The 27,210-nt window shown below is 31.9% G+C and overlaps 1 protein-coding gene across 4 annotated transcripts in view; it reads right to left on the bottom strand.

Annotated features, from left to right (window-relative positions):
• Positions 1 to 27,210, bottom strand: part of LOC117181487 (protein pangolin, isoforms A/H/I/S) — a 786,230-nt gene that overhangs the window by 691,142 nt on the left and 67,878 nt on the right. For all 4 annotated transcript variants that reach the window (XR_004468130.1, XM_033374197.1, XM_033374196.1 and 1 more), the window contains exon 3: positions 2,388 to 2,491. Coding sequence is in view for 3 of the 4 variants with exons in the window: in XM_033374197.1 (XP_033230088.1) it covers positions 2,388 to 2,491 (104 nt within the window). In the remaining variant the exon portion in view is untranslated. The remainder of the gene's footprint in view (positions 1 to 2,387; positions 2,492 to 27,210) is intronic.

Raw genomic sequence — 27,210 nt, 5'->3', positions numbered from 1 at the left:
GTAATAAATTTTCCTTTTAATGCATTAATATTAATTCTAATTAATAACGTTACGATGAACAAGTTTATCTAGAAAAAAATGTTTACATACAAACTGGAGCGGAGTCAGTTACAAAATTTGAGATTTCCTTGTACCCAAAAAGTAAATATGTGTGTAGCCTCAGATTGTGGTGATGTGAGGAGCAAGTGCCACTTGCTCACTCATAACTGCCCAGTCATTCTTAAACAAGAGGAGCGTAGAGACAAAGCGGGCAGTGCGCGGGTACTTGTGCGTGGATATTGCGTAATATTAAGAAATGGTTCACATGGCACAGATTGTTTACGTTTGGAAGCCTCCGATTGAGAACTCATACACTCATACCCCGTAACTGTGCTGCCCGTTTTTGTGCCGGCTTCTCGTTCGTTCGCGCTTAAATGCTTCTGCCCCCTTTCTTGAGCGTCTCTTGACGCCCAATACTCTACTATCGGCGAGAAAACGATAGGCATCTGCCATTGAAGCTTAACAACTCAGTCAAAAAAAATGCTAGCGCAACAAAAAAACAGTAATTTAAAAGCTGAAAGTGTTGTACGTTAATGAGCTTGAAGACGTTTATATAAAAAAATTTTGTGCTTAGCAGACTGAAGAATGTCAAAAAAAGTAAGGATTTTTGGGGACATTTAAGAACAGTCAAGTTTAGAACATTATTTCTTATGCAAGGAGCGATGGAAAAATTTGAAAAAATTAATGAGTATGAGGAAAACTGTTGCGAACCTGTTGTTTTCCAACAAAAAAATTTCTAAAAATATCGCGATTTTCGCAAAAAATAAGACTAACACATCCTTACGGGCGATTGAAAATAAATACAGAGCCTATGCATTACAGTTCGAATTGCTTTAATGTCTGTAGTAGAACTGAAGATAATATAGTTGCACATTTTTGTACTTTTAAGCAACAATTTTTATTATTTTTTAAATTTCTCAACTGCAACTGGTTCACAATAGTTTTTCTCATACTCATGATTTTTTCAAATTTTTTCTATTGCCTCTTGTATAAGAAATAATGCTCTAAACTTGACTGTTCTTAAATGTACCCGAAAATCCTTACTGTTTTTTTTTTTTACATTTTTCAGTCTGCTAAGCACAACATTAACCTAGAACACTTTCAGCTTTTAAATGACAGTTTCTTTGTTGCGCTAGCATTTTTTTTGACTGATTTGTTAAGCTTCAAGGGCAGATGCCTATAGTTTTCTCGGCGATAGTAGGTTTTCCCTCGAACACTCAGCGACACCTAAGAATTTATTTATATCGTGACTCTGCGCATATACTTTTGTTCGCTTGTCCGTTTTAGAGACTATAAATGCAGTCCTGAGTGTTTAGTAATTCCTCGCTTTAATTTAGGTTCACAGTAAAAAAAGGATCAATCTTGTTGCAAAGCATTTTGCTCTACGATCATTTGACTCTCGAGATCATAACGATCTGTCCCTTTTGATCAATTTTATTTTATTTTTTGTTCATTTGTCAGACTGAAAGAAATGGCCACCAGTTCTTGGCGTCGATGTCATAACGACATAACTCTAAACTTTTACCGAGCCAAGACAGGTGATATTTTTTAATATCAGATTTCGTTATTTTTTTAACTTTTCAAGCACACTACTCGAAGAACGTCAGCCATAAGCCAGTATTTTCCGATTCTTAATAATAAAACATGCTGCCTGCTTCCAGTTATAAAAAAAGTTGGTTTTGAAATCGAAATGCATAAATACACAAATAAACAGACCTAACATACAATCAACTGTACGCACATTAAATCTCTATCATTCAGGGCAAATTTTGGAAAAAAGTTCTACCCTTACGTTGTATTTTAATCATAAAAAGTAATTCAATCAGCGAATTCTTGAATATTACTTTAATTGCGCATATTGAGCAAGATTTAAAGAAATGAAAACACTGAGTTTCCAAGCATGCTACTATTCCGACCTGTATATTAAAGTTCAACTACAGTTTATTCAAATGATTTCACATAAATATTTGTATTAAATTTAATGCAGATTTTTCTGACATTGAAATGTGGTTTATTTAAGAAACGTTTGTTGCGGAATTAAATAAATATAACAAAATCGAAACAACAATTTTCTCAAATGAAACGATCAATTTTTTCTAGTTAAACAGATAACGGTAAGACCATTCATTTGCATCTTTGATGTCCTTCAAACGTGTACACTCGTCTCCAAAGGCCCACTATGACTACCTCACGATTGGACCCATCTACATTTCTGCGGTTTTGCGTCATCTCGTCCCACTTTCAACTCGATACGTATAGCCATAGTTCTAAGTATGTAAATATGTGCTTCGCACAAAGGAGCAAAGCCTATTCTGTCGATTGAATGTGTGGAATCGGTAGAAACTTACCATAGAAACTGGAATGGGTCCTCCAGCTCCGTTCGGGTAAGGATATGGTGAAACGAGATATCCCATGTTGAACGACGATGTGTGCGGCGTTGGATCTACCTTTCCTGTAAAACCAGAAAAATGTATTGGAGTAACAAGTAGTGAAGAACTTAAGGGATTTTATCAAAAATTGTATTAGGTGCCTGTTTTACCAATAAAAGGAGAATTTGTCGGTTTGATGATTCTTTTAATGTGCTCATGAGTTTATTATTTTCATTTCTTTATGTACAATCGCACATAGCTAGCAAATCCGGCAATGTTCTTCTAATCATGCAGCGCCTAACTAACAAACCGTGCATTTTTGCCTTGTTTATATATATTTTTCCAACCCAATCTCAAAATACAGTGAACCCGGGATTTAGACATTCCGAGAATTGACCCCACGTCACAGGTATGGATGTGATGATCGAGGTGGAGGGTGGGGGGAGTTTGTGGAGCTGTGAGGGGTTTGCCGTGCTCACTCAGGTATCACGAAACAAAGGTGTTCACATCTGGCGTCAGCCTGAATGTAAGTAAACTCTCCACCACGTAAGCCCCAAAACCGATGCAAAAACTTCAAAGTAGATTATGAGCTCTTTGAAAAGCCATGAAGTTTTGTTCGTAAAAGGAAGGGGTTCATTTTTGCGGCAACATTCTTGGAATGCAAAAATCAGTGCACATTTTTTTTTTAGCGTAAATAAAATGAATTAATGTGCATACTTTGTGTGCAGTTCTGAATAGAACATACCTTCGTTTGATTTAAAACTGCGTATACTCATGTATTTTGACTCGCCATTTACGAAAATGATAGTGAAAATACCCGCAAATTTGATTTTGATGGTGAAAAACATGAAAATCCCATAAACATCATGGTTTTTTGTGTTTATCTTAGTAGACAATACAAATTTACGCAAAAGCTTCGAATAAAAGTTGTAGATCTTGGAAAAAAAAATATTTTATGTGAAATACATTTTTACTCTGCGAGTAATAGTTGTCGAGAAAAGCGACGATAAACATTTACAGAAATAATGTTGGTCAAACCCCTACCCCTTTGAAACATCTCGTGAAGGGGCGGGAACATATCCTTGTGACTGGTCACAGAAACAATGTTGCTCAAACTCTTACCCTTTTCCAACGTCCCGGGGGGGGGGGGGGGGGGGGGGGGGGGGGGGGCAGTGACTGGCCACACAAATAATGTTAGTAAAATAATTACCCCTTCCCAACGTCTCCGGAGCGGGAAGGCTCCTCTGTGACTACTGGTCATAGAAATAATGTTGGTCAAACTTCTGCCCCTTTGCAACGTCTTGTGGGAGGCGGGAAGGCACCACTGCGTGACACCGCTACATATTGTGTTGTATTTCTGTGATTCTTCATATTTATTGTTGTTTTTCTCGATAACTATTACTGGCAGTGTAAAAGTGTATTCCACATAAAATGTATGTTTTTAAAAGATCTACAACTTTTATTTGAAGCTTTTTCGTAATTTTTTATTAAACCAAGATAAACACACACAAAAATTATTTTTATGGGGTTTTCATGGTTTTCAAAATCAAAATCAAATTTGCGGGTATTTTTACTGTCATTTTCGCAATTAGCGAGTGAAGATACATGGAAATGCGCAGCTTGAAATGATTCGGAGGTATTTACTATTCGGAACTTTATCTGAACACTAAAAAAATCTTGCCAAGATGCCAGCAGATTTTAGAAAGAAAGATAACATGTTATGGTTGCCATTATGAACGGACAGTGTGTACATCTTATTGTCGGCTGCTAAATTACTATAATTGTGAATGCCGGTGATTTTTAGATTAGCTCTGGTCCATCGGCGGTGACCCCACCTAGAAGACTAACCGACATTACACCAGAGTGGCGCCAATGGTTCTCAAATTTTATTTCGAAAGCTTATAACCAAAAAGTTCACGAAAAAATTAAAAAAAGTTTGTAGCTTTATCCCAAAACGCTGAATAACATAATTTTACAAAAACGTATTACGCTGTAGATGAAGTTCTATAGTTTTTAATTATAATATTCTGTAAACTCAAAAATTAGATATACCTAAGAATCTGATATTACGCACCCAACGCCAGAGTCAGTTTTGCACTCTTCGTGACTAACCTTGAGAGCAGGCATCAGTCCGAAATAAAACAAACTACTTAGTTATTCTCGTTTTGTTTCTATTATGTCAAACTTACGGACATCTGATACTTTCGCTTACCATTCGAGCCACATCAGTTTCTCCTTCTTTTCCAACTATTTTAATGAATATTTACCGTTGAAACTTTGGGAAAAGGCTAGGAACATAAAAACGTACGTCTGTGCATTCTTCTTTTTTGAGCAAATAAAAAAATGCTAATTCATATTTTATGGACCTTTTTCTAATAAAACAAAAAAAGAGTGCACAGATGTACGTATATATTATAGAAAAAAAATGTCTTAAATGCCGAAATGGTTTAATTTATATTAGTTTGGACTTGGATGTAGTTACTTTGGCGTTAAAGTCAATAAAAAGTCTATACGGTAAAAAAAGAACACTACTTGAAATTGTTACAGCTAAAAATTGCAGTGAAATTAAATTTAGAGCTGAACTTCAATTTAGTAGGTATAAATTTATCTGGATTAGAATAAAGTTTATCTAAATTGAAAAAAAGAAATACATGATTAAATTTTGAAATATTTACGTCTCAAATTCAAACAGAGGACCAATGTCATTTTTTTGCAATGTTTTTTATATTTCTAGGTGGGATCTAGTGGGATTTAACTCTACAAGGGCCAAATTTTACTCTTTCTTCCAGTCAGATCTCATCCAATTTAACTGGAGTCGACCTTCACTTTTCGTTGCGTGACGACTCTAAAACTGCGAAGTCGTCACTCTACTTTAGTATGAAATAGTTTTACCTGCACGTTTGGGGTGGGAAATGTAATTCAATCAGAGGCAGAAGTTTAATTTTTTACTACGAAAAAATCACTATATGTGTAATTGTATATTTGTAACAGAGTTGATAAAATATTGATTGATTCAAAGAGCAATTTACTCGCATAAAAAAAATTCTTTCATCGTTTCAAAAATTTGAATACAGTGAAACTCTGATACTGCGCCGATTTTGGGGCTGACCTTGGTAGGGAATTACCCAGATAGAAGGCCGTTTCGTAGAAAACGCTTTTGTTTTTTCACGCCTGCGCGACCGCCGCTATAACCTCGCGCAGCTCCTTTTACTCCTATACTTGCGGCGCGGCATCAATTCTCGGAAGAACTCTATCAGGGGGCTCGATATCTAGGGTTCACTGTAGTTAAAGTAAAAAATAAACAGGCCCGTTCATTCCGATGATTTTCCGCTGATTCCGAAAATCGACGGTGTTTGTTCGAGATATAGGTCAATTTTGAGATAATCGTATTTGAATTTCTTTTAATTAATCAAGTAGCCAGAAGCCAGAAGAACAATCAAAGCGAAAATGCCAGAAGAATTTAAATGCACCATTTTCTACGTAAATATTTATCCGACAACAAAAAGTTTAAAACAAAAGTGTTACTACTTGTCCAGGCGGAACTTTTTTAATGTATAAGTCTTGAATAAGAGTAAAAGATTTCGAAAATTCGACGATAATATAGATGAAAAAAATCTATACAAGGTATAAAATGTCGTTTTTCTCGAAAAGAGTTGATTTTATTGAAAAATATCAAGGTACAAAACTTACTATTTTAACTGAGCACTATCAATTTATCTGAAGCTCTTCATTCAAATTTATTTATTTACCAAGTTAATGCAAATACTTAAATACATGAATTTTCTTCCATGATATCATTGGTAATTATAAGTGAAATCTTGCAACAAAAGTCAAGTTAATCGTATGAAAAGGCACTAAAATATTGGTTTTCTAAAATCACGGAAAACACAATTATTTTATAAACCAGGGGCAATAATAAGTTGAGCCTCGATCTCAGCTTCTAACTGAGGTAGAAAGTTGTAATTAAGCTTAATATTTTCCGTACATTTTTATTAATTAAATGGCTATATTTACAACTTTGTAACATTTACACTTTATTTGTTACAGCGCTTTATTTTTTTAAGGATAAAAGTAGGTAGAATTCATTGCAGTATTTCAGCACCCCTTTTGAAAGTGCATGATACGGCAATAAGCGACCCAAAAGTTTTTCCACTGCCAAAGGCGTCGGGTCGTAGACAAACCATTTTGTTGGGCCCCTACCTTGGCTTGAATGGTTTGTCCACGACTTTTCGGCCCGACGCCTTTGGCAATAGAAAAACTTTTGGGTCGTTTATGGCCGTATGATGCACTTTCAAAAGGGGTGCTAAAATCCTGTAATAAATTCTACCTACTTTTTACTTTAAAAAAGAAATCACTGCAACAAATAAAGTATAAATGTTACAAAGTTGTTAATATAGCCATTTAATTAATAAAAATTTATGAAAATTATTGAGCTTAATTACAATTTTCTACCTCAGTTAGAAGCTGAGATCGAGACTCAATTTATAATTGCTCCTAGTTTATACGATAATTGTTTTTTCCGTAATTTTAGAAAACAAATATCTTAGTGCCTTTTCATACTATTAACTTTATTTTTGTTGCAAGATTTAACTTATAATTACCAATGATATCATGGAATAAAGTTAATGTAGTTAAGTATTTGCATTAACTTGGTAAATAAATAAATGTGAATGAAGAGCTTCAGACAAATTTATAGTGCTCAGTCAAAATAGTGAGTTTTTGTACCTTGATATTTTTCAATAAAATCAACTCTTTTCGAGAAAAACGACACTTTATACCTTGTAAAGATTTTTTTCATCTATATTATCGTCGAATTTTCGAAATCTTGCACTTTTATTGAAAACTTATATATTAAAAAAAGTTCCGCCTGGCCAAGTAGTAACACTTTTGTTTCAAACTTTTTGTCGTCGGATTAATATCTGCGTAGAAATTGGTGCATTTCAATTCATCTGACATTTTATCTTTGATTGTTCACCGTCTGCATTGACAATTAAAGTAATCGAAATCTGGCTGAAGAACTTTTTGTTCGTAAACATATACACCAGACGACCGCGAAAGAAAAATGGTAAAAATCATACAATTGTAAGCGGGCTACTTAATTAATTTTAAAAATTCAAATTCGATTACCTCAAAATTTACCTATTTCTCAAAGAAACACCCTCGATTTTCGGAATCAGCGGAAAATTCTACGTAAGATGCAACATCGAAATCGACAGGACCTATGACGGCATACAGGTCTACCCCTGGCTCCTAGAGTATGAGTACAGTGTTCACTCTGAGCTTCGCGTGAAATATTCACCCCCAGAAATGTAGAGAATAACCGAGAAATTAATTAAGTTAGCCATTTTTTCCGTTTGTGAATAAATATTAATCCAACCTATAGTTTTAATTTCGTAAAGTCTACATCTCTCACAACTTTTTCGTTCGTATGACTTACGCGTAAAGGCGTTGGAACAAGAATCCAGCCTCAAAATTGAATTGCCTCCTCTTACTCCATAAATAATACACAATAAAAAAAAAACTTTACAATTTAATTGACGGACAATGATTTAAAGTAAAAAATGAACGTAAAAGCCGCATGGCTGATCAAAATTTTTCATAAATATGAATCAGTGAAAAATCCACCGATTTGAATAGTAGCTAGACATTTCACTGATTAATCAGTGATTTCGGACTTATTTAATAATCATTTCAGGAACATTAGAGTAATTCATGTGAAGCATAACCTCTAAATTTTTAAGTTAAGCGTTGTTGTTACTCTTTTACTGAAGTAGCAAGAAGAATTCCTTCGCGAAATATTTTTTTTAATTTTTCGGGCATTAAATCTGCTGAATTAAATTCGGGATAAATACAATCTTAACCAGTATATAGGAAGTACTTACTTAACAGGTTTGTACATGACAGTCCAATCTTGAAATTAAAGTAAAATGTGAGGTTGTTTGTCATTTAAAAGCATTGGAACTTTTCACCTTTTTAAATATTTGATTTTTTTATGGGTTTTAAGTTTTACTGTGATTCTTTAATGAATGTACTAAAATATTATTTTATTATGATTGCTATATTGAAATGGTACAGTGCTGCCAACACACAAAAGTGGTTATTTCACTTAATCAATAAGTAACCTCTCACTGATTGTCAGTGATCCATTTCTAGCTATTTGAATCAGTGAAATTTCACTGATTCAGCTTTAGAGAGGAGAGTGTTTTGTTAAATGTACGAGAAATAAAACGAGATTATGTTTATAGTATTTTGATATGTTTGTTCATTTTTCAATTCACTGATTTCACTTCATACGACGGGACACAACTTATAAAAACTTTTAAAAACTTGATGTGACTTGACGTTTGTTGAAGGATCGAAAACATAACCTCAAAAAGCATTAGAATGGCGACGCGAAAATATTTTAATAAAATATTACCCCCACATTTGCCTCTACAGTAGAGCCATCTAACAGGAGGTCGATAACTACAAAAATATACGCGATCACACGCGCCCATGGGAGTCGACCTAGTCTGGCTCAAACGTGCGCTTAATTGATTTTCAGAAACTCTGCGATCTTGGTAGGAATATAGAGATCCTAAATATGCACTGTTATTTCAGCGATAGCACGATTTTATAGACGAACTCTCTAATTTATGGTTACTTTAGTTTCGCCTTAATGAGGGTTAACTGTATTGCAAATTAACGTCATTTTCGCGTAACTTCACTATTCGTCCTTAATATGAAATCTCTATACGATATTGTCGATTTCGATTGTCACACTACTCGATTTTCATTGCTATATGCGTGAGACACGAGGTATGAATGGGTTAGACAGAGCTGGAAAATATTGAAATCATTGTCATCATTGTGACGTTCATTGGCTACGGTGCGCGTCTGTACTTGATTTTTAAATACGTACGCGAACTAGAGCCAATGAGCGACGCAAAGTTCAAGTATGCGTAAGTATTTTTGGATCACTGTTGGGAATAATAATCGAATAAAATTTCGAGGTCGATAATACTAATCAACGCTTCTCATTTACCACCACCTTGCCACCCGTACCGTCGCAATACAGGGCGTCTGCTTGTTATTTATGATCGAATTCTTATTTCAATTTAAGCCTCTCTGCTCTGCTTTAGCATATACTCTGAGATTTCTATCGGTAGGATTAGTATATTTTTAATTATAATTTTATGTTAAATCTATTATTTGTTATTAATATAAACATGAACATTAAGTAATATTTGTATGGAGCATGGAATTTGTTATTAAAGTCCATTGCTGGCGGAAAATGCGATAACAACTTTTGAAATTTTGAGGTTAGGAATTAATTTTAGAATACAAAAGCGAATTGTTGGTCGCAGAATTAGATAATTTTGGCCACTTTAATGTAAATCTTCCGTATATATCTACAAAAATCTATCAAATATTATTTTTTTTCTATGAAAGGTTACGAAAATGTACTAAAAAACTTTAAGAAAGTTAAGCTTTTACTGAAAATTTTCTTATAAATTACACAAAGATTTCATGCAAATTTCTAAAATGTTTGGTGAAAAAACAGAAACTATTTTAATTAGGATTGAAATAAAAAGTAGCTTTTTATGTTTTCATCTTACGTCTTTTTGATAAATTTGTTTACTGCGAGCAGTTCGCTCTTGAACTGCAAAATGTAATAATAACTTCAAAATCTCAATAAGTTGCTACCGCATATTTTATCAGCAATGAAATTTTATAACAAATTCCATTCATCACAGGAATAATACTTAATGTTCATATTGAATGCAAATAATAACTAAAAATACACCAATGTTACCCTAACTTTACTCAATATCAGAAAAGTACCATTAAACTCCTTGCACTTGACCTTCACAACAGAACAGCTGTATAAAATGTATAGGCTTCCAATGTGCTTTTAAACAATATATGGTTTAAGAAATGTGGGATTGAATGAATTATGTTCAGGTTTATGGATGTATCGGGTCTTCATATTTATATTTGTAACAAAAAACACAAATTTTCAACAAAATACGGGAATTTTCATCAAAAATAATTCCATTTTTAACTAAAAAAAATTAAGTTTGAATAAAAAATATCAAATTTTAAACAAAAATAGAATAATTCAGTTTTTAGTATATAAAACTTAATATTCAATGAAAAAATGAAATTTTCTACAGGTTATTTAAAATTTTAACCAAAACAGGCGAATTTCACAACAAATAGTAAAAGTTTTAACATAAAAGATGAAATTTCAAGCACAAAGATTAATTTTCTATTCAAAAAAATCTTTTTTAACAAATAATAGAATTTTCAACTAAATTAATTTTCAATCCACGTACAATAATATATAAAGTATTCAAAATAAAATATAATTCACTTAAATTCAGGTAGGATCTACACATTATATAGCAGAATCTTTCAGCGATTAAAATTCTTTTATAGTAAATTATGCAAGACGTTTTTTCTGATCTGAAACAAAAAAATCGAATTTGGACACCTATGCTAAGAATAATAAAAAACAGATTAATTTTTTACCCATAACATTAATTCTCTACAAAAAACGATTAGTTTTCAAACAACAATGATATAATTAAAATTTTCCTTAGACATTAATTTTTAACAAACAAAAAAAATCCAGAAAATAGTTCAATCCTGAATAAACAAGATAAGATTTTAACAAAGAAAAATCAGTTTCTACCAGAAAAACGAATTTTCAAATGAAAAAATTAATTTTTAATTAAAAATATAATTTTTAATCCTGAAATTGTGCAGTTGAATTTTTAATCAATTTTTAACAAAATGGTTGAACCCTGATCAAAAAGATCAGTTTTCAAACAAATAGTGGAGTTTTCAACTAAAAAAGATAAATTTTTCATTAAAAATATAAATATATAAAACCAGAAATAGGATAATTCCTTTTTAGTTAAAAGAATTAATATTTAACAACAAACAATTAAATTTCAACAAATTAATTGAAATTTTACTAAAATAGATGCATTTGATGATACATACATAGTTGAACTTTCAAGCAAACAGATGTATTTTCAACCAAGAAGATTAATTTTATATAAAAAAGAAGATGTTTGAAACAAATAATTGAATTTTCAACCCAAAAATGTCCATTTTTAATTCCAAATTTCAGTATTCTACCAAAAGCGGGATAGTTAAATTTTAAGTTAGAGAATTTAATTTTGAGAAAAAAAACGGAATGTGCAACTTAATAGTTTTGTTCTCAATCACAAAGATGAATTTTCAAACGAGAGGACTCATTTCCTACCGAAATAACGAATTTTCATCTAAATATGTGTATTTTCAAACTAAAGGGTTGAATTTTCAACTACAAAAGCTCAATTTTTGACTTCAAATATCAATTCTCGACTAAAAATTATATAATCCAATTTTATCTTACATAAATTAATTTTGAACTGACTTTAAAGGAACTTTCAACAAAATAGTTGAATTCTCAATTAAAAAGATGAATTTTCAAGGAAGTAGTTTTATATTTCTAACAAAAAATACAAATTTTCAACAAAATACATAAATTTTCAAACAAATAATTTCACTTTTAACTAAAAAAGATCAAGGTTTAATAAAAAATATCAAATTTTAAACAAAAATAGTGGCCTATATCAGAGAAGTTTATTAAATCTATGAAAAGTACACAATATCTTGTAAGTACGCAGTTTTACAATTGGAAGCAGCATTTTTTGATTAATATCTTAGTTGTGAAGTAATAAAAAGGAAAATCACTTATTTTTTTATTTAAATTTTGTTTGATTTTATTAAGAACTATTGATAAATCTAGCAGTAATCTTAAAACATTATTTTATTTTAAAGAAGTGCAATTGATGAGAAAAAAATACAAATGTAATCGAAAAAGTTTTGTCATCAATTTTTTATTTAATGAAACCATTTTCAATCGAAAAAGTTGTTTACAAATGATTTTTTCAGTGACGTATATGTAATTATATTAACTTTTGTATTATTTTATTCCTTTTTTGGTATTTTTCAGATGATATGTTTGTACGAAATTTATTATTATAAATTGTAAGAAACCTTATACAGATGTAAATTGTTTTCAACTAAATTAATTTTCAATCCAAGAACAATATTATAAAAAGTATTTAGAATAAGATAGAATTCACTTAAAATCAAGCAGGTTCTATACATTATTTAGCAGAATCTCTCAGCGATAAAAATTATTTTATAGTCAATTTTGCAAGACGTTTTTCCCCATATAAAACAATAAAAAGTCAAATTTGGACATCTATGTTAAAAATAATATAAAACAAATTAATTTTTTGCCCATAAAATTAATTCTCTACAAAAGACGATAAGTTTTTATCTTACAATGGCATAATGAAAATTTTCCTTAAAGACATTAATACATAGTTGAAGTTGCAAACAAACAGATGTAATAATAGAATCCTCGAAACAAAGATTAAATTTCAATTAAGAAGTTTATTTTTATACAAAAAATAACGAATTTTCAACAAAATTCTGAATTTCTAAATACTGCATCAAAACAGATAAATTTATTTCCAAATAGTTCAATCTTTATCGAACAAAGGTCGATTTTATACCAAAAGGATTAATTTTCGACCAAAATTAAAATAATTTAATTATTAAGTACAAAAGGTCAATTTTCAATTTAAAATATCAATTTTCAACCAAAAATAGTAGAATCGACATTTCTTTTAAAGACATTTGATTTTGACAAACTGAAAAGGATTTTTTTAAAATAATTAAATCCTTAATGAAAAATATTAATTTTCAACCAATAATATTACGTTTCTACAAAATATAGAAAGTTTCAAAGAATGATATGATTTTTATCTAGGAAAATATCATTTTTTAACCAAAAGTAATATAAATAGATTTTATCATTATAGAAATTAATAAAAAAAAAATAAATTTGAGGAAAATAGTTGAATTTTCAATAAAAAAGAATCGTTTTGAATCGAAAAAGATGAAGCCTCAATTATGAACTTAATATTCAACGATAAATTAAATAGTTCAGTTTTTAGTTAAAAAAATAATTTTCAACTTAAAGTGCAATTTAAAAAAACTGAGCTCTCTACCAAAACAGATTGCAATTAAAAATATCAATACGTTTTTAACAAAAAATGGAAAGTTAAATTTTCACTTCAATAAATTAATGTTGAAAAAAAAGAATCGTCAGAAAAATGGTTGAATCCTAAATCAGCAAGATGAATTTTGAAACAAGAAGATTAATTTTATACTAAAAAAGACCAATTTTTAACAAAATCCATAATTTTTTTAACAATTAGTTAGATTTTTAACTAAAAAGATTAAACTTCAATTTGCAAAATTACTTTTTCTCCAAAAATGCCATAGTTTAATTTTCTGTTAAAAAAAATTAATTTTCAACAAAAAAAAAGGATTATAAAAATTATCTCAAAGGAGATCGAATCCATTTACCATTAGGCAGATTCTGCAATTCAAGTCTTTCAATCGATCAGGAAGGAAATTTTGTTTCTTGGTTAAAAACTCATCTCTTTGGGTAGAAACTTGATTTTCTTACTGAACATGAACACAATGAAAATGTATCCCTTTAAGCTGAAAATTCAACTGCTTTTAAAACTTGCCCTTTTGGGTGGAAAACTCAACAATTTTGTAGATATTTTTCTTTTTTCTTTGTTCGTTCTAGAGTTTTGCGCTCGATAATATATGCATATATACATCTACAACTTTAATTTGGTAGCTGTGAATTATCTTTTGTTAAAGCTCCTTTGTTGAGGGCTCAATTATTTTGTTTAAAATTTATATTTTTTGTTTGCATTCGACTACTTGGTTAAATGTTAAACTAAATGAGTAAAACTGGATCTTTTTTTGGGTTGAAGATTCATCATTTCAGTTGAAAATTCTTTCTTTCTTTGGGTTCATTATTTTAGTTAAAAATGAATCTCTGGTTAAAAATTTTCTATTTTTCTTGAAATGAATTTTTTGATTCAATTCAGCTGTTGTTGTTTTAGAATAATCATATTTTTTAGTTTTTGGTTGAAAATTTATCTGATTAATCAAAAGTTTAACCATTTTGTTAAAATGTTATATTTTTGGATGAAAAAGTAACTATTTGATTGCAAATTCGTTAATTTTTTAAAACTGAAAATTAAACTTTTTCATTTTCAGTGTAAACGGCTTTGTTAAAAATTTGGCTTTTTAATGAAAGATTTGTATTTGGACACCGAATAGTTTAACTTTTAACCAAATAGTTAAATTTTCAACCTACAAATATAAATTTTAAACTGAATGGCCAAATTTTCAAACAAAAAAGATGAATCTTTAACCAAAAAGAGTTGCATTAAAAAAAAGAATTCTCAGTGAAAACGCAGTGGTGGATATTTTAAAACAAAAAGAAAAGATTTTCAACAAAATATTTAAATTTTAAACCAGAGTTGAATTTTCGAACCAGCATGTAAATTTTCAACAAAGTAGTTGACTTTTTAACCTGCAAATATGAATTTTATATAGAAAATGTAATATTTAATATTTCAACGAATGCAGATGCTGTCAAGAGATGCTTTGTAAAATAAGGAAATGAATTTTCAATCATAAAGATTAATTTTCTATAAGAAATTCGAATTTAAACCAAAAGTAGCAAAGTTACTTTTTTTACACAGACGATTAATTTATTTCCGAAAAAAAAGAATTTAAAAAAAATAGTAAATTTTTAAACCAGAGATGAATTTTTAACTAAAATTATGAATTTTTCAACAAGAAGCACAAATTTTAAACAGAGAAAGAATTGGCAGTTAGGAAATAAAAAAATCTATCCCACTTCTTAAACTTTAAAGTCAAAAGACTATTTTTCTGTAAAACAGTTATAACGCCTTGATCCTCCATTTACCACCATCAACCAAAATTTTTTACAACACCTTCACCCCACATGATAATTTTTCAAATAGTTATTTGTTGAAAGTGTTATTTTGAAGACAATATTTCATTAATTTCAATGTAATCTCAAATATAATCATTATTATTTTTATTTAAACAAAATATTTATGTTTTTCATAAAATTTAATGTGATAAGTCCAGGGGAAAGTGGGAGACTTAACTAAGCCCAATAATCGAAAATTGGCAGAAATTTGCCTCACAAAGTAGTGTAATAATTTGGTATAAATGGGAATAATGAAACAGTTATTACTAACAATTTTATGACATTGAACGCATGAACTAATGTTGGGGGGACTTACCAAGATTTTCAGGGAAGCGTTTACCAAGTGGCAACAAGCTTATTACATGTGTTTTTCAACATATAAGCTCATTGTTGATTATTACAATGCACGTTCAAAAATTTTACTAAATCGATTGATCAAAATTGTGGTGTAAAAATGCAAAATTCATTATTTAAAGAATATGATTATCATCAACGTGAGCTACAAAATCGTAGTAAATGCTATTCATCAATATTAGATGTAAATTAATTTTTAATAAAAGAAAAGCTCATTTGGAATAAAATAGTTCATTTTCTACCTAATAATAAAGCATTCGTTGAAATCCTATTATAAAAGGTTAATTGATGTCTTGTATTATTTTATAATAATGTTTTGTAACATTCATTAAATATGTATAACATAGAAAAGATAGGCTTTTCAATTATTCTTTTTCATAAAAAGATAAATAGGCGCGCGCAAGACTACTAGTGTCTCTGTAAAACACTCTACTTCGCGCATCGCACTTGCGCACTCTCTAAATATGAATCAATGAAATTTCACTGAGTCAAATAGCTAGAAAAGTGTCACTGACAATCAGAGAAAGGCTACTTATTGATTCAGTGAAATAACCACTTTCGAGTGTTGGCAGCCCCTCGTGGACAAGCGTGGAATTTTGCCATAACCCCCCCCCCCCTAAACTGTCCACGTGGTATATGGATGGCCCCTTAGTAAATAACTCCGAACTCACTGATTAATCAGTAAAATGTCTAACTACTGTTTCAATCGGTGCATTTTTTACTTATTCATATTTAGAGAATACATTTTACAAATGAAGTCACTGCGATTTCATTTCTTTATTTTAATGCGAATAAATAAAATGTCGTACAAAAGTTACATTTCATGTGTCATGTATTTCTTGCCGTGTGGAAATTTCTTCATGGGTCTGAGCGGGCCTAAGCGTGGAAAAACTAGGCCCTGGCCTGGCGATCAAACCTGGATCAAGCTAGAATGAAACGCTAAATCTGGACGGGGCCTGGCTCGATCGCTGAGCCTGGTCCTGGCATGAATCTAGCTTATTATCGATTCCACTCAGCGCCATTTTATTTGTAGGAAGGTTTGTTTAAACTAAACACGAAAATGTATTTTAATTAAAAACACCAAAAACATGACACTGATTGACACTCGCTTGTCGCTCCGTTATTCTCGACGTTCGGATTACTTCGGATGTATCCGGTTCGCATCGCGTCCACAACGGTAAACAATCCTGTTGTCGACGCTACTCATGTGTAGTGCGAAAGAATACCAGAGTTGGGAGCACTGCTATCTACCTCTAGCCGGGCTCGCGCTATAGCCACTAGGAAATAGAAGCTCGAACCAGGCTGGGGGCCCCCTGCCTGGTCCAAGTGTGGACACTGGGAGTATCTTGGCGATTTCTACACGGGTTAATTTATTGGAGAATTAGTTCAGAATTTTGCAAATTTATGTCGAAAAATGATACAGGAAACAGTATTGACACATTTTTCGTCTGAAATTTGTATAATTTTAAATTTATTTATTTTCTCCAATTTTAATTCATGCAACACATAAAATAATATACACACATGCGTGCACGAACACGTAGTTAGACTTTAGTTTGCGACCTCCCTTTAGATGCGCTAGTGTCGCTATAAGTGGTCAAACGCACCCATAAGAGTCGACGCAGTCTCGTTTTATCCGAATACGCCTTGACGAGTTTACTCTACACTGTTAAATATAATATTAAATTTAATATAGCCACATGTATGAAAATTAATACATCAATCATATGAAATCGCCATAATAGCGCTTATATTAGATTTCATATACATTCATGTTAATCACTTACAAGAAAAATCATATAATTTCATTTTTCACAAAAGTAAAATAAGTTTAGCCGTAATTTTCAATTCTAAATAATAAAACATGATACCATCTTCCTGTTACCCAAACATAAAATTGGATTTCAAGTAGAAAAGTTCAATCAAGCAAATAATCATCAAAAGAAATTTCGGAAATTTTATAATTTCGTTTATATACGTTGCATACTTCAGCCACATGAATGTAATACACATGTGTATTGGCTGCCAGGGGCAGCCAAGAGACTAGTTCAAACTGGCCCTAATAAATCTTGTCGTTCGAATGGTTCCTAGCCCTTCACGGTCATTATAGAGTAGAGTTTACACTCTTCAAAATAAAGTAGGAAGGATTTTGCGGCCGTCGTTTTTCTTTATTCTTTCTGAATTTTAATTTAAAACTCTCCAAATTTTTCCACTTTTTTAAAGCTTTAATTTGAGGTTTTATTTGCAGACAAATTTGATTCACTTTGTAAATTAAAAATGAAATTGAAATTGGAAATGAATTATATTGTGAATTCGAGTACAAAAGTTCAGACCCCCCGGCGTGAATGACGGCAAGACGTAATTTACCGTGACCGTAACCCTTCGCTCGATTACTGCAAAACGATGCAAAATGACAGAAAAACTTGGTGGCGGTCATACACTTGTGGCAGCCAGCACCTGCTTGAAGTGGCGAGACCTGGTCCACATTAAAAATTGATGATAATTTAGAGTATATTTTCCTACTTCGATCCTGTTATCTTTTTTATGACGTTTTGACTCGACTTCTGACTTCACAAACAAAATTGGCTAGTTTCAATAGTTTTCGTGTAAAACGCTTCCTTTTAAATGATCTTTCAAGGCAAGAGAGCAACGGAAACGACACGTGTGATCAAAAGCATCCTATTTTTTAAGTAACAAGGTTCGACCAAATAAATGTTGATATAGTTTCGACCAATTATCTGAACCAAGATCGTGAACAAATTTTTCATGAAGAATATTAGGCTTCAAATTTATAATATTAAAGAAAGCTTATTAAAACAATTATATTACTTGCCAATTATTCATTTGTACTTTATAATTCTTTAATTATTTGTAAAAGACGATAAGCATATTGTAAAATTCAGAGGCCTATGTAAATATATTTTTTAAATATTTTAAATATATATTTAAATAAATTTACTGATACCTATTGAAGATAAGCTCTAAACTTCTAACGCATGTTTTGGATTCTATCCATTCTTTACCTGATTTCAATCACTTTTATTATTTACAACCTCTTCGTTTCTTTTGAAGGTCCCAAAGGAAGGCTCTTAACTAAGCTTGTGGATAAAAAAGGTCAAGGATTAATATACCCCCTGGGATGGAAGCATAGGTACGGGCAGTTTCCCGACAAACTCGGTGGTCGAGTCTTGCTTCCTATTATTTGACCAGTGTCAATAGGAAGCTGGCTTCCTTGTATTTGGCCATCAAAGAACTGAGTTAGCTGCAGGAGGGAATTTATGCCCCAGGCATGGAGAATCAAAAGGAGACTAACCGTCACGAAACGTACTTAGAAAGACCTATCGTGTTAAGATTTAAGGGTCGATATAAAAACTGTATTAGTGTAATATTCAAATAGTGAATAGAATAGTCAATAGTATATCGAGTGCCCAACCGCTTGTAGATCAAGATTTACCAAAAATCTTTGTTGGCTGACAACAAGCTTTCACAGTAAAAATCGACAACTCGTTTATTAAGCACACCAAGTATCCATGAAAATTACGATGAATAAATATATTTCCGACTTTAAATTGCACAATATTAAAATTTTCTAATTCGATATTGTTGCATTCTAAGCTCATCAATGGCGATCGGTCACGATCGCCAACTTTTCCAGGTTTTTTTTAGGAGGGGGGCTAGCTTGTTAATATAATCTCTTGATTTAAAAATGTTATTATTATGCTAGATTATAGATGGTATAATTCCCGCTTATAATAGTAAAGTAAGTACTATACAAGTATACATACAGAAACAATTACTAGAGCAAAATTTGCAATAAAAATCTGATGATTTTAGTTTAGAGATTTTAGTTTTTACTGCTACTACTTGCCTGTAACCACTCCTTGGCTACACACTTCGAGGCCTCGTCGAAGGAAAGCAATGCAAAAAATAAGAAGACTCGGTCTCGGTCTGCATGTTTGACCGCTGCCTGCTTTAGAGTCTGCCAGACTTTAGTGTCTGGAACCCATGGGGCCCAGCCATGCCATCGTTGGTCTTAAAAGTTCCCTCGTCTCATCTCGTAACGAGGAATCGTGTGCGGACAATGGGTGACGTCCGCCAAGGTTATCTTGGCTTTTGGACCTACAGGCTCGAACTCAGCCACCATCGCACCGATTACGGGAAACGTAGAAACCTCGACGTCTCCTCTCGCTAAGCTTCACTACCATTGTCAGTTTTAAGTTACTGCTAGTACACGGATCAATCATAAGGATAGCAGCTTCATAATTCAGAAATCACACGTTGGCCAGTTACATTCATAATTGCACAGTATCTCAAAAGTACTGCATGCGTAGCACGGAATGATTAGAATGAAAGACGTAAAAGGGTGATTCTAGCGATACTACAAACGGAATTGCGGGATTAGGAACTTCGATTATTAATTTAAACTTAACACGGATAAATCCTGTGAACACCAACAAACTGTAAAAAAAATTTAAAATTTTGCGATTTGAAATAAACTAAACCAACTTGCTGACCACGCGGCACGGGTCGTAAAAAATGGTGCGCGAGCGGGCGCGCAGCAAAAACTTGTCACCGCTCAAGATATAGAATATAGATTATAGACGACAAAAATCATTTTCTCAATATACGAAAATCGGCACAATCGTTGGCTACCCTCGGATGAATAGCCACCTAATTTAAATATGCTTACATAAAACAATACTTTACAAATAAAACTGCTAATAAATACTGTAGGATGAAGCGCAAAAAATTCTGCAATGTATTTGCCAACCCAGCTTAGTGCAGTGTAGTGCGTTTAAATGTCAGAGTAGAGAGGTATGTCAAGGTGGCGTAATCACATCTTCGAATCGAGTTAAAACCTATCTTATAATTAAGGGCTCATTTAATGCTTATTTAATGCCCTATTGTCAAATTTAATGCTGCACTATTTAAAAAAGAATCCAGGGGTTCCGCTAGCTTAACGTTAAGCTGGCGGAACACCATGTGAAATAGATGTTAAATCGGGTTCTGTCATATCACATAATTAAGGGTTCATTTAATACCCCATTGCTAAATGTAATGCTCCACTATTTTTTTAAAACTGGGGGTTACGCTAGCTTATCATTAAGCTCACGGAACTCCATGTGAAATAAACGTTGAATCGAGTTCTGTTCTATCACATAATTAAAGGCTCATTTATTGATCTCCAAAACCACAACAAATTATTTTCCAAAAGCCACCCATAATACTAAAAAAGCACCGTTAATATAAATTGTGCACAAATTGTAAATGTGACAATACTATAATTCAGGGCTTATTTAATGCTCATTTAATGCCCTATTGCTAAATGTAATGCTCCACTTTTTTTGTAAACCGTGGGTTACGTTAGCTTAACGTTAAGCTAGCGTAACCCCCGTTTTTTTAGGTCCGTTAAGCTGGCAGGAGCACATTGCAAAAATGGACTGAAAACCTATAGGGAATTTAGGGCTCATTTAGGGCTAATTGAATTCCCTATTGTCAAATGCTCTTCATTTGAACAAAAAAACCGGTGGTCATGCTAGCTTAACGTTAAGCTAGTAGAACCACACACAGAAAAAAATTAATTTCTCAAACTTTCTTTGCTTTACAATTTAGGACTCACTTAATGCCCTATTCTCAAATTTAATGCTCCGCAATTTTTCGAAACAACCTGTGGTCATGCTAGCCGAACGTTAACCTAGCAGGATCGCACAGAGAAAAAGCGACTCAGGCTTCTTTCCACAATAATTTACGGCTCACTTAATGCCCTATTGCCAAATTTGATGGTACGCATTTGTTTTCAAACCTGTGGTTCTGCTATCTTATCGTTAAGCTAGCTACCACACATAAGAAAAATTACTTGGACAATATTTATTCGCACTATAATTTATGGCTCATTTAGGGTTCAATTCATGCTTTACTGCTGAATTCGATGCTACGCATTTTTTTTTTTTTAATTACCTGTGGTTCTGTTATCTTAACGCTAAACTAGCAGGACCACACGGGAGATAAAAACCATTCAGGCATTATTTCTTTGAACTATAATTTAGGGCTTATTTAGGGCTCTGGGAATATAATAATGAAAAATGAACAAAAATTGTGTAAATAGTTTTTGTTCAAACAATTCTAGTAAAAATGAATTAAACAAATTTCTTCTTCTACCCTATTTAAGGCTCACTTAGGGCTCCATGAATATAATATTTGATTTAAAAAGAAAATTGTATAAACAATTACTGTTGTAAGAAATTTACCATAAAAAATTATTTTATTTTCGTTCTTTTTTGCATAATTTCAGGCTCATTTAAGGCTCAGGAAATATCATCGGCTGAAGGTCGTACGATATTTCCTTAGCCTTTTTTTGTTATATATGGTGTTGTGCCACCTTAACGTTATAAAAAATATGTGAAGAAAACCATCAAACCCATTTTTACTCCTCGCATAATTTAGCGCTCCTTTAGGAGTATTTTGGGTTCGTCGTCCCAAATTTTGTACTCTATTATTTTTTTTAAATAGATAAAAAATTTTTTGAACATTTTTTAAATATTTAATGATCATATTTCCAGAGCCCTAAATGAACCCTAAATTATTCTATAAGGTGAATTTTCTATAAAATCATTTTTATTACGTTTTACATCAATCTTAAACTAACTTATTGTTAAGCTATTGCAAACACTATTTTTTACAAAAAATAAAAGAGCCCAAAATTTGGGACCATTGCCCCAAATTAGTCCTAAATGTGCCCTAAATTATATGAATAGTAAAAAAGGGTTTTATGGTTTTCTTCATGTATTTTTTATAACGTAAAGGTGGCACAACACCATATATAAATAAAAGGGGGGGAAAGGAAATATCGCGCGAGCTTCGGTCGATTATACTACATGAGCCTTAAATGGGCCTGAAATTATGCAAGAGAAAAGAAAATATTTTTTTTGTGAATTTGCTTAAACAAAAATTGTTTAAACTTTTTTTTAAATGTTTAGTTATCATATTTCTATAGCGCTAAATGAGCCCTAAATTTTTCTATAATGTGAGTTTTCTGTAAAATCATTTTTATTACGGTGTACAGCAATCTTGAACCTACTTATTGTTAAGCTATTGCAAACACTATTTTTACAAAAAATACTAGAGCCCAAAATTTAGGACTACGTGCCCAAATTAGTCCTCAATAAACCCTAAATTATGCGAGGGGTAAAAATGGGTTTTATGGTTTTCTTCACGCATTTTTTATAACGTGAAGGTGGCACAACACCATATATAACAAAAAAAAGGCTAAGGAAATGTCGCACGACCTTCAGTCGATGATATTTCAGGATCCTTAAATGAGCCTGAAATTATGCAAAAGAAACGAAAATAAAATAATTTTTTCTAGTAAATTTGTTGAAACAATTTTTTTTTAAATTCAAATATTATATTCATGGAGCCCTAAGTGAGCCTTAACATAGGGTCGAAGAAGAAATTTGTTTAATTCATTTTTACTAGAATTGTTTAAACAAAAATTATTTACACAATTTTTGTTCATTTTTCATTATTATATTCCCAGATCCCTAAATGAGCCCTAAATTATAGTGCAATGAAATATTGTCTAAGTCATTTTTTTCTACGTTTGGTCCTGCTAGCTTAACGTTAAGATAGTATGACTACAGGTTCTTTCGAAAAATTGCGTAGAATTAAATTTGACAATAGGGCATTAAGTGAGCCCTAAATGAGCCCTAAATTATAGAACAAAGAAATTTTGAAAAATTAATTTTTTACTATGTGTAGTTCTGCTAGCTTAACGTTAAGCTAGCATGACCACCGTTTTTTTTTGTTTAAATGAAGAGCATTAAATTTATAGTCCGGGGGCTGGGTACCTTCGCGTATGCAATAATATGTCCAAGGAAAGTTAAGGATTATTGTTATGTATTTTGAGCCGCTGAATACGAATATGTCGGTCTCTTGCCCAAAAAAATGGTAAATTTTGTTTAAATTGCAATTGTTTAAACAAATTATGAAAAAATTATTTTATCGTGTCGGACAATTTTTTTTCTGAATATATGGCTCATTTAAAGAAGAAAATATCTAACATGAGAACAACAAATTTGTTGAAAACCTCCTCGGATATGCGTTCGTCGCGATGAACGCTTTGTATTAAATACAGAATACGTAATTTGTATGAACAAATTGAATAGTTTCTGTTGCGCTGTTTAATATCAATATCCTAAAGAAGAAACGGTGAAGAACGAACACCCGCGAGCGCGAGATATATCGGGCGCGTAGCGCGCTCGACGCTCGACAAGCAAAAATGCCTTGTGAGCACTGCAAAATAACAAATTGTCGACGTTGAAAAATAGGGTGTTTAGGCCGGGAACTCAACATTAGCGTATATCAGGCTGTAGGGTATATCTCAAGGAACAAGTACGTTTTTTAATTTTCAAGAAATATTTATCAGGTCAAAAATTATTAACATCGAAATTTGGCATAAACGTTACATTTTCGTCATTCAAAAAATCACAACTTATGAAGTACGCAATTAACGAAAAAATTAATAGAGATCTTTTCTTCTTTAAATGAGCGATATATTCAGAAAAAAAGTGTCCGACACGATAAAATAATTTTTTCATAATTTGTTTAAACAATTGTAATTTAACCAAACGTACTATTTTTTAAGGCAAGCGACCGACATATTCGGATTCAGCGACTCAAAATACATAAGAATAACCCTTAACTTTCTTTGGAAATATTATGGCACACGGGAAGGTACCCAGCTCCGGACTCTTAACAATAGGGCACTAAATTGGTCCTAAATTTTCTATAGGTTTTCAGTACATTTTTGCAATCTGGTCCTGCCAGCTTAACGGACCTGTTTTTTTTATATAGTAAAGCATTCAATTTGGCAATGGGGCATTAAGTAAGCCCTTAATTATAATACGGTCAGATTTACAATTTTTGTATAATTTATATCAAGGGTGGTTTTTCATTATTAAGGGTGGCTTTTAGAATATAATTTTTTGTGGTTTTGGAGAGCGTTACATGAGCTCTTAATTATTTTATAGGACAGAACTCGATTCAACGTTTATTTCACATGGGGTTCCGTCAGCTTAACGTTAAGGGCATGTGACACAGCTAAATACCTATATTACCGACCACAGTTTTTCAATTCACTGAATGTTTTTTTGAACCTAAGAACTTTTTTTGTAAATGAAATATCAAGCTGAAACTTTGGGAAATGTATTAGAGTACAATAAAGTACGTTTAGGTACTGCATTTTAGTAGGAACTTCACTGAAAATTATTTTATCTTTTTTTCTGAACCTCAACATTTTTGAACGTTCGAACTTTTTTTATACATAAAATATCGGTCTCAAATTTTGAGAAATGCAAGAGCCGAAAGAAAACTACGTTAAAGTACAAAGCTTAATAATAAAATATGTAAAAAAAATATATTTCAACAATAAATTCCAACGGCATCAGCCGGTAACGTTGTACACGAAAATACGAACTCTCTAGAGCCTCGTCTAGTGGCCGCCAGGTTTCGTATTTTCGTGTACAACGTTACCGGCTGATGCCGTTGAAATTGATTGTTAAAATATATTTTTTTATATCTTTTATTATTAAGCTTTGTACGTAAACGTAGTTTTCTTTCGGCTCTTGCATTTCTCAAAGTTTGAGACCGATATTTTATGTATAAAAAAAGTTCGAAAGTTCAAAAAATGTAGAGGTTCAGAAAAAAGATGAAATAATTTTAAGTGAAGTTCCTACCAAAATGCAGTACCTAAACGTACTTTATTGTACTCTAATACACTTCCCAAAGTTTCAGCTCGATATTTTATTTACAAAAAAAGTTCTTAGATTCAAAAAAACATTCAGTGAACTGAAAAACTGTGGTCGGTAATATAGGTATTTAGCTGTGTCACATGCCCTAAAGCTAGCGTAACCCCCGTTTTTTTTTAATAGTGGAGCATTAAATTTGGCAATGGGGCATTAAATGATCCCTTAATTATAGTATGGTCAGCTTTACAATGTGTGCATAACTGACATTAAGGGTGTTTTCAGAATTAGGGGTGACTGTTGTAAAATAATTTTTGGTGGTTCTTATTTCGCTAAATTTCTAACTTGATTGTACAAATCTATACTCTTTACAATAGAAAAATATTATAAATTATAAGAACATAATTTTACAATATATTCTCGATCAAATTATCTCGAGTGAAGAATTTTCTACAAAAAAGTTTCGATTGTGCAAAACACGCTTAGTATAATGATAAAATTGCATTTTTGTTTATTGAATATTTAATATTATAATATTTCTCAAGGCAGGATTCTCTTAGAAATATTCTTTTTTTTTTTAAATTTACATATTTTTTATCAACAAAAAGTGAGTGATTCTCGATCATATCATCTCTCCTTGAAGACTTTGGGACAAAACAGTTTCGTTTGTTTGCAACGACACGTTTAGAGTAATGACACAATTTCGTAGTTCCTTTAGTTTTCTCCATCTCTGGGATGGGGGGAGGGGGTAGCGTGAACTCAGGTAAAAGTAGCATAGTCTGATTTCGGAGTGGATATCGTTTCTGAATATACAGAAGAGAGGAATAGATGACGCCCGTCCTTAAGACTTCAACCTCTAGCCTTTTTGTTGCACTGACGGATTACCGGTTGTTACCTGCGAACAAACAGGCCGGTCCTGGAAAATATCTCAGTTTCAATTTGAGAGGTTACATTTTAAGTTAAAAGAAAATTAATTTCAACAACAACCAAATTCAACAAAAGGGAAGCGTTTTTAACTAAAATAATGAATTTTCAACTGAAATAGATGAATTTTAAACCGAAAAGATGAGTTTTGAACAAAAGAAGATAATTTGTTAATCAATATTTAAATAGTTACATTTTTGTCTATAAAAGTAATGTTCAACCAAAAACTTGAAATTTTAACTAAAACAATGGAATATTAAATTAGAATAATTACACGGAGAAACTTTTGTAATGTTTACTACTTCGAGTAGTAACTAGTAACAGCATGCCGAACTACAAAATTCATTAGAATACAATTAAAAAATGTTACATTTATTTCAAAAAAGTTTTGCAGTATTTACTAAGTCAAGAGACATCGGTGCCTTGAATTAGTAAGCGACTTAGTATAAAATGGTGCAGTCAGATTAGCGGACGAACAAAAATAAACCCAACATGTGCCGCGTCGCGTTCAAGGTTATGACACACGTGTCCTTTACTCGAGCATACGACGTAAATTGAGACTTTCTTATTATAGGATGCTGAACTCTCCGCACTATTAAATTTCTTTAAATTGCAATTGCACAGCTGGTGGGAATCGAACACGGGTCTCCAACGCGACTGCACGGCGATATTCCATTCTGCTAAACTAGATAATGCGATCCAGAAATTTATCGCCCTTATGAAGTAAATTCTAGCACTCAAATTGATTTCCATTAAATGATTCATTAATTGTTCACAGTGATGGTATTTTTAAAATTCTAAGCACTACAGTCTGTCAAGTTAAAGCGTGGGTGGCTTTACTCGCAGTCGGTAAGGTGTATCGACATGATTTTGGTGTCAAAATATTAAGAAGAGCTCCCTC

This window comes from Belonocnema kinseyi, chromosome 10 (assembly GCF_010883055.1).
Source record: "Belonocnema kinseyi isolate 2016_QV_RU_SX_M_011 chromosome 10, B_treatae_v1, whole genome shotgun sequence".
NCBI classification, from domain to species: Eukaryota; Metazoa; Arthropoda; class Insecta; order Hymenoptera; family Cynipidae; genus Belonocnema; species Belonocnema kinseyi.
The sequence above is the reverse complement of the archived record's forward strand: the minus strand, read 5'-3'. Positions and strand labels throughout refer to the sequence as shown.